General features: G+C 38.5%; 1 protein-coding gene across 1 annotated transcript; it reads left to right on the top strand.

The window, feature by feature from the left end:
- The first annotated feature begins 466 nt into the window (after positions 1-466).
- On the top strand, positions 467-11394 carry kif15 (kinesin family member 15). Its single transcript, XM_083923707.1, has 35 exons — positions 467-571; positions 737-767; positions 1151-1337; positions 1507-1583; positions 1716-1753; positions 1851-1948; positions 2053-2232; positions 2414-2623; positions 2722-2847; positions 3284-3406; positions 3520-3667; positions 3865-3953; positions 4084-4293; positions 5404-5581; positions 5668-5803; positions 6303-6444; positions 6582-6749; positions 6920-7048; positions 7178-7283; positions 7424-7589; positions 7672-7822; positions 7913-7998; positions 8096-8174; positions 8276-8362; positions 8444-8548; positions 8724-8846; positions 8992-9138; positions 9226-9321; positions 9441-9605; positions 10043-10143; positions 10253-10319; positions 10405-10442; positions 10565-10697; positions 10973-11104; positions 11215-11394. The coding sequence occupies exons 1-35, from the start codon at positions 553-555 to the stop codon at positions 11287-11289; spliced, it is 4146 nt and encodes a 1381-aa protein (XP_083779833.1). The 5' UTR covers positions 467-552; the 3' UTR covers positions 11290-11394.
- Positions 11395-11990: the final 596 nt, after the last annotated feature.

Raw genomic sequence — 11990 nt, 5'->3', positions numbered from 1 at the left:
AGATGTTACTGAATTTTTTTTATATTTGGTTCATGTATGTTATGCTCTATATATGCATAATATTATTTTCTTATCAATCTCATAATAGTTTTTGCAAAGTTTTACATTAATAAATCTAAATTTGCCAAAGTAAAACCTAACTTGCATGTGTAAAAAAAAGAAACGGTGTTATATATAAAGACAATTGCTTCATCAAAAAACAAAGAAAAATATTTTCAATTCTTTAATGACCCCTGGCATGTTTTATGTCTTTTCTACTTGTTTGTTATTGTGTATATTTTTTTTGTATTTTTTTCTCATATTTTTAATGAATAGCAAGTTTAAATAAAATATAAATATTTTAAAAACGTGTCTCCTGTCCAGCAGGGGGCGGTATGCACCTCTCATACTGGTTTGTAACCGGAATTAAGCGAAGAAGAAGAAGAAAAAGCGGAAGGAGAAGTTGTTTCTCGACCTGCCCGCCAATTTCGATGGATGTAAACAGCGTCGTCCTCTTTCGTCTTCCTGCTATTTAACAAAAGTTACTCTTACTATAAAACAGCGATCAACACGATGAATCCCAGCGGGAAAGGTAACGTTAGCGTTTCATAAAATGTATCAACGCTAAAATTCGCACGGTTTTGGAAACTTTAACCAAAGCAAGCTAACAGTTTAACTATTTTAAGTACTGATGCACAGCTTTAGGAAGTCAAACTATCATCTAAACAAGCTAACACTCTTATAATTTTGTCAACAGGATCTGCCGATTACTCCCTGCTTGCTGCAAGGTAATGTAACTAAGTGACAGTAATACTAACATACAGTAAAATCACAGCTGGGACTTCACCCGGCGACCCTTCGGTTCCCAAGCCAAGTCCCTATGAGCCGAGCCACAGCCACTATTGTAGTAAAAGTAACAGATTGCAGATATCTGAAATGGAAGATTTTCTTAGTCATAATTACATCACAGATATCCAGAATGTTATTCTAGATTTCTAATATGTAATGTGGATATGTTTATGTTCTCTAAATGTAATGGGCTGCTGGAGTAACAAACAAATACTTTTCATGGTGACTTTTAGTTCTCAAGATCATAAGCTGAATTTGTATTTTTTTTTGTGTAGTTTTATTGGTTTTATTTTTATTTCTATTTCTATTTCTGGTCCTACAGCAGTGACAGCGACTCCATCAAAGTTTTTGTGCGAGTACGACCTCTGACCCAGTGTACTGGGCTGACCACAGATGGAGATCAGAAGCTATGTCTCACAGTCACCTCACCCAACACCATCCGCCTGTTATCAAAACCAGAACCAAGGACCTTTACGTATGATCATGTTGCTGACATGGACATATCTCAGGTTGGGAGCATGTAGTTACTGTATTATTAACATACCACTGGCATGGTCAAATCTACCTTGAGTGACTAATAACAACGATCTATTTTATCAGCATGGGACGTGGCCTGTGTGCATTCATAAAGTCAGTCTTGGTCGGTGTGCGCGATCTTGATCTGTCATTCTCCAACAGGAATCTGTATTCTCCAGTGTGGCCAAGAACATTGTTGAGTCTTACGTAAATGGATACAATGGTACTATATTCGCCTAGTAAGTGATCTTTTAGTTGTTTATCAACCGTATGAAATTAAAAATACTTTATTGCACTATCACTCTGCGTAGTGCTTCATGTGCGGAACACATACCTTCCTACAAATTTAATACCTCTCTTTTTTTCTGCAGCGGACAAACAGGCTCAGGGAAAACATTCACCATGCTCGGTGGGAATTTAATACATTATTTATATTGTTTACTACAAATTCTTGAAGATCCAGTAAAATAATAATTGCAGTGACATTTTTTTCTCTCCTGCTCTAGGACCATCTGAGCTGGATAACTTCACAGATGAGCTACGGGGGGTAATCCCTCGAAGTTTTGAGTACGTGTTTTTTCTCATCAACAGAGAAGTGGAAAAGGTGAGCTGTAACATTTCATCACCGTGAAGCTGTTGTAAAGCAAATTGTCACATTTGTTTTCTAATGAAATGTGTGCTTTGTTTTTTTTGTTTTTTCCTTTAAAGTCTGGCCAGTCAAAGAGTTTCCTCTGCAAATGTTCATTTATTGAGATATACAATGAACAGATTTATGACCTTCTGGACACCGCCTCAGCCAGTCTTTTTGTGAGGGAGAACATCAAGAAAGGTGTGTTTGTTGAGGGAGCCGTGGAGAAGTTTGTCAACTCAGCTGCTGAAGCCTACCAGGTATAAATCCCTTGCTTGGTATGAAGGTTATTGTTTTGTATGTTACATGGTATCACTCATGTCTGACTCGTTTAAGGGGAGGAAGCCCCCATATTACTGTACCCTGTTTCCAGTTCCATTATTGTATTGTAAAATATATGATGTGCAATATAAAGTAGAATTTGTGCTTGAAACTCCTAAGGTGCTGTCTATGGGCTGGCGTAATCGACGAGTTGCCTCCACCTCCATGAACAGAGAGTCTTCCAGATCTCACGCAGTGTTCACCATGACTTTGGAGTCCAAAGAGTCCATCAATGAAGTGGTGAACATTCGAATGTCTCAGTTGAACTTGGTAGATCTGGCAGGGTCTGAGAGGCAGAAAGACACACACACAGAAGGTTCTAGACTCAAGGTGAAGCTTCATCCACAAATTCAGTCTTGCACTCAGTTACTACATTTATGTTTTTATGCCGTCGCTAATGGCTGTTGTCTGCATCGTTTCTCTTTTAGGAGGCCAGCAGTATCAATCGCTCCCTCATGTGTCTTGGTCAGGTGATCATGGCACTGGTTGATGTGTCCAATGGGAAGAACCGCCACATCTGTTACAGAGATTCAAAACTCACCTTCTTGCTAAGGGTGAGTGAAATACAAAAACCTCTTGGCTGTGGCTTAGGTGGAGAATATGTCATGTTGCTGTGTATCATTGTGAAGTCAACTTCCCTGGAGTTATGGCTGTGCACTGTGCACAGTATGTTCAGTGGCATAACTAAAATGCAATTACGATATAAAAGAAATGTTATATGGTGCAATTATTTCTACTGAATTTTCTATAAGAATGCATTTGTGTTATATAGTATGGTGGTGATGTTAATGGGTACAAATTAAAACCAGGAGTATCAGTCTTGTGCACTTGACATTAAAGCATTAGATTTTGTTTCACATTCATTTATTTTGCGTTGGTAGAATATAACACTGATAAAACTGCATTTAAAGATGTGAGTGCACTTAATAATTTGAATAGATTTCTGTTACAGAACACTGTACCAATTATTATTGTTTATTGTTATTTCAGGACTCTCTTGGAGGAAATGCAAAGACTTACATCATAGCCAATGTACATCCTGGTTCAAAGTGTTTTGGAGAAACGCTGTCCACTTTGCATTTTGCTCAGAGAGCAAAGTTGATCAAGAATAAGGTATCTGTCATGATATACAACTCTGTATTGTATAGAGTAGACTTAAGCAAGCTCTGGTGATTTCAAAGAGCATGTTGCATCTCATCACAGTGCATTTATAATTGGTTTGCCAGGCCATTATCAATGAAGACACAGAGGGAAATGTGAGGCAGTTACAAGCTGAGGTGAAGAAGCTGAAGGAGCAGCTGGCACAGGCACTAACTTCTCAGGCAGTGGACTATGGAAGAGATGTAGCGCCAGGAGGACCAGAACTCTCCATGGGTAACAATATCAGGACCGAACATTTTAATCTTAACACCCTCAAATGAACTTTAAACCATTTGCACACATTCAAAATTGAATACCCTAAACTATTGAATACAGTAATTTGGCTACTTTATACGAAAGGTACAAAGTTACATGTTTAAAATAAATGTTTTCTGTATGTTGCAAATGATTAAATCAGCTTTTCTCATCAGGTCCATCCTCAGAAATTCAACACATGTCGTATAAAGCAAAGTTTATGGCTGCTGTTCGTTTGTGGAGGAGACGAGAAGAAGAGAAGAGGGTAAGAAGTGTTTGTTTTTTTTGCATTGCCATTCATTTTTGTAAATGATGCTGTATTCCTTTTGTAAATGATGCTGTAAGGGAATAGGGTTGGTGCAGGAAAACTTACAGTAATGTTTAAATACACTCAGATGCTGCTTGAGAAAGTGTCCCAGCTTGAGGAGGCCTGGACCCAGAAAGACAAGTTCATCCATTCCAGCCGAATGATTGTCAGGTTTCGAGAAGACCACATCTATCGCCTTGAGAGAAAAATTAAGGAAGGACAAGGGTTGCTGTCTGACAAGGATTCTCAGACTCTGATACACCAGCTGAAGGAAGAGATAAAGATCTTGAGAGATCAGGTACAAAAACAAATACCTCTTGAACACTGCCTAACCCACCACTTATATATTATTAGCCTTATTTCCACTGCTTGCCTCAACTTTGAACTGTTCTTTTTTTGGTTTTCCACTGGCAGAAATTGTGGCTAGTACCTGGTACTTATTTTTGTACTATCTCAATGGAGGTTCCAAGTAGAGATGCACTGATCCAGTTTTTTCCTATCCAATCTGATAGCGATACCTAGGCTGAGTGTATCGGCCGATACCATCCGATACTACTGTTTAATAAATAAACCTTATACCTTGCAATGTGAGTGAAGGCATCAGGCTTGACAAAAACATTTAGCCCTGTTAAAAAAGGTAACAAATTAACACAGATAAATATAAATATAAGTAAATGTAATTAATATTCTTTATTAACAAATAACAGTGTACATTAGCAGCACAAATAAATTAATACTTTCCATGTAAAGTGCACTGCAAACAGATATTTTAAAATGTAATATAAAATATAGCTGCTGTCTGAAAACCCACAAACAATTCATCAGATAGCTAATTAATCAATACCGGAGCCGATATACATCTCTAGTTCAAAGCAATACTAGAAGGTTTAGTTACAACACTACAAACCACTGAAGAAGAAATTTTCTCTCCTTTTGGTTTCCCAAAAGAAATGCACGTTGTGTTTTATTGATGATGTTAAGATCAGAAAGATAAGAAATAATGATATTTACAGTTATAGTTAGGAGTTCTTAAGATAAGATAGGACAGAGCCATGAGTTTAGGAATTGTTTTTGTAATAGGAAGCTAGGAATTTTCTTATCTTTGAAACTATACATCCAAGATATCTAAGTTATCTAAGATACAAAATTAGGCATATGTGCGTCTAGTGTGGATACATGGCTAATATGGAGGACCTACAGTATACAGTACATTTATACATACACAACATTTTTTTAGATTCACATTTTTTACATTTCCTCTAAAATCCAAGATTGGTGTTTCTTCAAAGCCATTCACTCTAAATCCACCACCGAGTACAGTAGATCCTCTATCAGTTCTTTTTCTTGAAATAATGGCTCAAAATATTGTATCTGTTCAACATCATTTCTCACAACTCTGCCGTTATAGGTTGAGCATCACCCTAAGATGACTCGATATGCAGCAGAGAACTTCGGCCTCAGAGAGGAGAACCGTCAGCTGCGTTCTCTTGAATCAGTGGTGAAAGCTGAAGAGTCGGCGGTCCATGTTGCTACGGAGCTGGAAGAGTCGTTTCAAAGGGTTATGGACACAGAAAGACTCACGGACAGTAAGAGCTTTATCAGCTGCACCAGAGAAAACGTCAAGTAAATGTTTTATGTGCATACGTTTCAATAAACTCACGATTCTCCACAGCCGCCTCGTCAACCCCTGCGCCTGCAGATGCTGTCTTGGCAGCTACAATTGAGAAGATGAAAGCTCAGCTGCTTCAGAAAACATCAGATCTCACAAGGGCCCTTCAGGCCTTTGAAGAGTACAAAGAAGTCACCAAGTAAGAACTAAATTAAACCAAGTACACATATGTTCTGTCCAGAAAGCTTAGCAGATGTTTTGGAATAAGCATATATAATATCTATGACAGTAACTGTTCAGTGAAATGAGGCCAAATGTGTGTAGTAGTTCTTACGGTATTAATAATAATAATTGGAAAAAGAGAAAGCATCTTTGTTTCCTGACTTTCATTTGGGCTGGTTAATTTGGAAAAACCAAACCGTGTTTCATGTATTTGGTGGTGTGATAATCCTTCCCCACTTGTTAAATCCACTATTTTTGTATGTTAAAATATTATTGCTCAGTTCTGATTTCTAGCTTCACGAAGAAGCTTTTTACTTGGACCACTAGAATCCAGTTTTATTTTTCATCAGAAGGTGGATTTATTTTGCGATCTTAATAAAAGATGCCACTTTTCATACAATGGCTTTATTTGATATGCTTATAAAGTATATTTTGCGGGTCTTAATGTGGGTTTTGGATGGTGCATTGTGTTCTAGGAAACAGATGTCTCAGCTGGAGTCTGAGAAAAGATACCTCGACAAGTCCAACAGGCATTTGGAAAACATTTTGGAAGCCACAAATGCTTGCAAAAAAAAGGAGGTCTCTGAGCTGAACCGAATTCACGTTGAAACCATAAAGGTGAGGTGGATGTTGACATTTTTATTCAGATCAAGTGTGAGACAAACTTCTCTTTATTAAATGTATTTTCCTCGTCTTTCAGATTCTCTAACAAACGTTGTGAAAATCTTTCATCCTTCAAATGTCTGTTATACCAGATCCTCACCACTCCCACCAAAGCATACAACTTGCGTACCCGTCTCGTGCCTCTCTCTAGCCCGGAGCACCTTAATGGGACAGACAATGATGCAGATGACATTTGGACTGAGCCGCCTCCTTCGGACATGACTGAGATGGCCTTGACTGAGGAACTCCGTCAAGTGCAGGTACAACAATGTGAAGTATTGTTGTTAAATATGTTGTTTGTATAGCTGGAGTTTGAAACTAAAACAATTTCCCCCTTGGATTATTAAAGTATTTCTGATTATCCTGCAAATGTGTGTACAAAAAAACCCAATATTTTATTGTCTCATACTTTCTCATAATTTCTCACCAGGAGCAAGCTAGCTCTATCCAGACTCAGTTTAATGAGGAGGAGCTAAAGAACAGCAAGCTGTTGCAGCAAATTGCAAAACTTGAGGAACAGATTGCTGTGATATCTCAAGAGTGTGACCGCAAGGATGAGGTAGAATTTTCTCATGTTCCTCGTCTTATGGAAATTGAATGTTGTGTTAAAAGTATTTTTATTTTATTTTGAAATAAAAAACATTATGCCCTTTAACTTATCTTTTCTTGTTCTTTACATCTGATGCAGCTTCTTTCTTCTGAGCGAGCTAACAGGAACAGAGATCAGTTCAACCTGCAAGAAACTGTCAGTGAGCTGCAACAGAGCCTTCAGTCTGAACAGCAAACCGCAGAAGGTAAGGATCCAGTGCTTCTCCTGTGTTGTTGTTTTAATTACCGGTTAGCATGCATGGACTTTTGCTGATGTTGAAGTTGGAAATTTCTGTGAGATGGGAGCAGGGATAAGAGTGCCGGGGTAAATACTCTTTCTTTTCAGTGCTGAAGAGTGAGATTTGTGATCTACGCCTGGTGCTGCAGTCGTCCGATAAGGAACTGGCCTCTGCTAAAAACGAGCTAAGCAATGGCCAGGGCGAGCAGCAGAGAGAGATGAGCCAGCTCTCCAACAGTCTGATCAGCACACAGCTCCAACTTGACAAAGTCCAGTAAGCATGAGTACCTCTGCATTAATGACATTTCTTGATTTGGTGTGTTTATATGCCCACAACTAGCATTTGTTCATTCCAGGCTGGAGTTGGAGCAGCTTTTGGAGCAGCATCGGACACTGCAGGATTCATTTGACCAGCTCCAAGCTGAGGCCAAGTTTGAGGCTGATCAGGCAAGACAGCAGCTGCAGGACAGGCTACAGGAGACGAATGAACTGAAGGCACAGCTCACGGTTTGTGAACTCGTAACCTCAACCACGGCCATTTTGTATCCTGAAATATAGGCTTTAACTGTCTTTATTTTATTTTATTTCCTGTTGTAGGAATTGAATAATTCCCTGAAGACCGAGCAAGAACACACAAGCACCCTGATCTCCCAGTTAACAGAAAACAAAGAGAGTACATCAAAGTGAGTTTGTCCACAACTTTCTTTTTTGCTTACAACAGTTTTCAACATTTAAAATATATCTTATTAATATGAATGATCCTGGTGTGTGTGCCTTCAGAGAACTTATTGAAACCGTGGAGCAGAATACACAGCTTCGAAAGCAAGTCTCAAACCTGACAGTACAAAATCAACAACAGGTCAGTACTAAAAACAGCATGTGCGTTTAAAAATTATAACCCATCATAACACTAATTGCAGCTCAGTTTCAACACCTGGTTTTCTGTTTTCTGTTTCGAAGGCATCAAAAACTGTCGATCTTGAGCAAAATTTAAACTCTGCCAGTGAAACGATAAAGGGGTTGGAGGCAAAGATTGAACAGGACAAAGTAAGTCTGAGTGAAGAATTCTCTCCCATTACTTTGAATATTATTGCAGTGTTTCTGAATCCCACCCATGTATTTTGGCAGGATGTTGTTTTAGATCTGATCAACCAAACTAGAGACGTCCGTAACGAACTGAGCCAGAAGGACCAGACCATTACCCACCTGTCTGGAGACATCAAAGACATCACAGTACTCATCCACCTATTTCACCTTTTCATTGTTTTAAATAACTGAATTGTCCGCTGTAGTTACCGAGTCCTTTACTATATCACCTCATAGTCTGGATATGTTTCTTTTTTGAATCAGTCAGGGCATGTTTAAAATACTACTACTAATAATAATAATAATGCCATTGCTCTTCCAGGCTAAGTACATGACTGCCTGCCTTGAAAGGGAGGATACCCAGGACCAAATGTCTAAAATGCAGGCAGAAATCTGTGAAATGAAAGAAACTTTAGACAGAGGGCTAGCATCCAACAAAATAGAGGTAAGTTTGATGAAGTTAAACCCCTCAGTTGATACAGTTCTGTGTTATGTTTTTGTTTTTGTAGATGTACTGCAATGGTTAATTACTCTAACCAGTTTTGTAGGTGGCAAAAAATAGGCTCAATAATGTATGTGTCTCTTCTCAGGTGGAGGTGTTGCAGGAGGAGGTTGTTTATGCCACTGAGGAGGTTGAGAGACTCACTAAGGTTTTGGATGAGCAGAACAGTCTCCTCCAAGCATCTCAAGAGCAAACAGCCAAGAAAGACATTGTGATACAGAATCTACAGCTGAAGGTTAATTATTTTATCATCTCAACACAGAGCATCAAAACCAGTAAACACGTCTTAAGGATAACATTTTAAAACTCTCCTTTGTATCAGGTGCAACATCAGCAAGAAGCAGTTGAAAGAACTATAAGAAATGGAAGTTGCAAACCGCATGTTGAGCTGACAGCCACACCTAAATCATTACCTCGGGTAAGATATTATTTGCTCTTTAATTCTGTATTCGCAAATAAAACGTGTGGCATGTTTTTTTTTCTTTAAATTTGCTGTTAGCAACAATAAGCTAATCCTTTTTTGTCCTGTCTCTCAAGACACCCTGCACTCCAGGAAGCTTCAACAGGGACCTGACCCAGGTGCTAGAGAGCCAGGAGAGGGAGCTGGAGAATCGACGCTCCTCCATGATGACCATGGAGGTTCTTTTGACAGAGCTAAATGCTGAGAGGGCTGCCAAGAACCAGGAGATCCAAAGGCTTAAGGTATATCATTGTGCAAAAGATAAATTAATAATTTGAATTACAGCGATGCATCATTGGACTGAAATATTAATTCAGATTGGTTCTAGCAGAATCTTTAAGTTTAGGGCAGGGATTCCTCCTGGCTCAGAATGGGTCTTTAGGGGTCTGACTACACAAAACATTGTAAAATATAGCAGTTGAAGTCATATTTAACTTTATGTTCTGCTTGTTCAACAGTTGTTTGATACATTTCCATTAAACACATGCAGAGATGATTTGATTCACTATTTTTCTTTTTCTTATTTCTTTACATTTTGGTGCTGGTGTTTTTTGCCCATTTATTTTCCTTTTTATATTTAAAAAGGTTTGAATTCATGCATTAAAATGTTTTGGTTAATACTAATTTGATTTTGAAATAGATACAGTGATCAGTATTGATATCTTTTCTCTTTCCTCAGATGCAGCTGACTGAGAAAGAGATGGTCCGAATGGAAATCCAGGCTTTACTTGACAAGTTTTACAACAAAGAAAGCCAGCTGACAAAGAATGGAAACAATGGGTTGGGTTTATTTATCCAGTTATTCAGCCACCCACTTTCATAAAACACATCACATCACCCATTGTTGATGGCATAAATCAGATTGATAATGTCATCTTGTAATTTCCAGTGAGGAGTTCAATGAAGCCATCAAGCAAACTATACTCAAAGAGCTACAGGAGGAGAGAGCACAGAAGGTCGGTTTACTTTATCTGATGGTTGTTTTTTTCCTCTGTATTGAATAATCAATTTATAATTTGTTCCTCTCTCATTCATTAACAGAGCAAAATAATGCAGAAGCTGTCTGATACTCAAAACATGTAAGGACCTGTGGTTTTTCAATAAATGCATCAACACTTTTCTATTGCATGTTAATCAGATCATTCATTAATGCCTGACATCTGACCAGCTGAGTCTGTCTTTGTTTTGTGCCCTGGATTAGACTGCAAGCGCAGGAGTCCATGTTGGCCCAGTCTCAGACCTGTGTTCAGGAGCTGACTACTGAGCTGAGGAACCGTTGTCTAGAGTTGAGGGAGCAGAACCACAGGATGCAGGATGAGGACAAACTACTTCAGGTCTGCTAATGAGTTCCTGGTTGGGGTTCATGAATTACATTTTACTCTTTACCATCATCTGATTACAACAACAAGGGGACACACTGTAGCAAGCATGACACACTAGATAGTCTGCCATCTTTAATTGGACGACTGTGTGGACATTACACCATACATTACACCATACAACTTTTTTTTTTGATGAGGACATGTAGAGTAATATGAAATATCATAAAATGAGGAAAAACACCTGTTATACTTTCCTCCAACATTGTTGCCTAATTTCTGTTTTACAGGAGAACGAGGTTCTCCGTAAGCAGAATGTGCAGCTGTCGGAGGAGAATGGAAAACTTGTGGGGCATAAGAACCACAAACAGAGGATTGAATATCTGGTGAAGTTGAAAAAGGACAACACTAAACTTCAAGAGGTAACTAACATTTCCGCTATTATCAAAGGATGATTTTCTTAGGTCACATGAATACTTTCAACACACCACATCAATTGACTTGGTGTCTTTTTTGTTCTTTTGTTTTAAAGGAAAATGAGAAGCTAAGAACGGAGATTACATTAATGAGAGATAACAGTGGATGTCCGCCACTCGAGATGACGTAAATCCCTGGGATTTAAATAGTTTGAGTGGAGATGAATTTGCATCTTTACCAGTGAAAGGTTTTTTTTATTAATCCTCATTATTATAACTGTATTTACTTGGTCAACTCTGTACTTGAAACCATTAAAAAAGACATTGATTGATGATTTTGTCTTGTTTTTTTTTAATTCAGGGAATGTTTATATTATTACACCTCTTTTGCCTGGGGGCATACTGTACACACATACTGTTTATTTATATTTATCTGCTATTACAGCAGCATGGAAAGACCAGCTGTGACAAAACTGCCATTAGTCCAACTCCATCGGTCTCGTTGGTCATCTCTGGGTGTACATTAGTAAGCTTAGACACATTGTTTTCAGACTACACTGAAATTAAAACTTCTGAATAAAATCGTAATGTGAAAACTGAACATTTCTGTTCACAAGTCTTTAGGTGCTTTTATAGCGTGCTGTGGTGGTTGACTGAGCTGTATCCATGGTAATATGGTTTGTAGTATGGTGTAAAGCAGGGGTGCCCAACCCTGCTCCTGGAGAGCTTCTTTCCTGCATGTTTTAGGTTTCTACCTACTCTAACACACCTGACTAATGATTATCAAACCTGTGACAAGATTCTGCTGCTTGATAACGGGCACATCATTGGACTCAGGTGTGTTGGAGCAGAGAGAAACCTAAATCATGCAGGGCAGCAGCTCTCAGGAGCA

This window comes from Echiichthys vipera (assembly GCF_963691815.1).
Source record: "Echiichthys vipera genome assembly, chromosome: 12".
NCBI classification, from domain to species: domain Eukaryota; kingdom Metazoa; phylum Chordata; class Actinopteri; order Perciformes; family Trachinidae; genus Echiichthys; species Echiichthys vipera.
The sequence above is the reverse complement of the archived record's forward strand: the minus strand, read 5'-3'. Positions and strand labels throughout refer to the sequence as shown.

Coding starts and splice junctions, on each gene's coding strand:
- kif15 (XM_083923707.1), top strand. Junction 8,549..8,723: donor GAGACATCAAAGACATCACA/GTACTCATCCAC, acceptor TTGCTCTTCCAG/GCTAAGTACATGACTGCCTG. Junction 11,105..11,214: donor ACAACACTAAACTTCAAGAG/GTAACTAACATT, acceptor TTTGTTTTAAAG/GAAAATGAGAAGCTAAGAAC.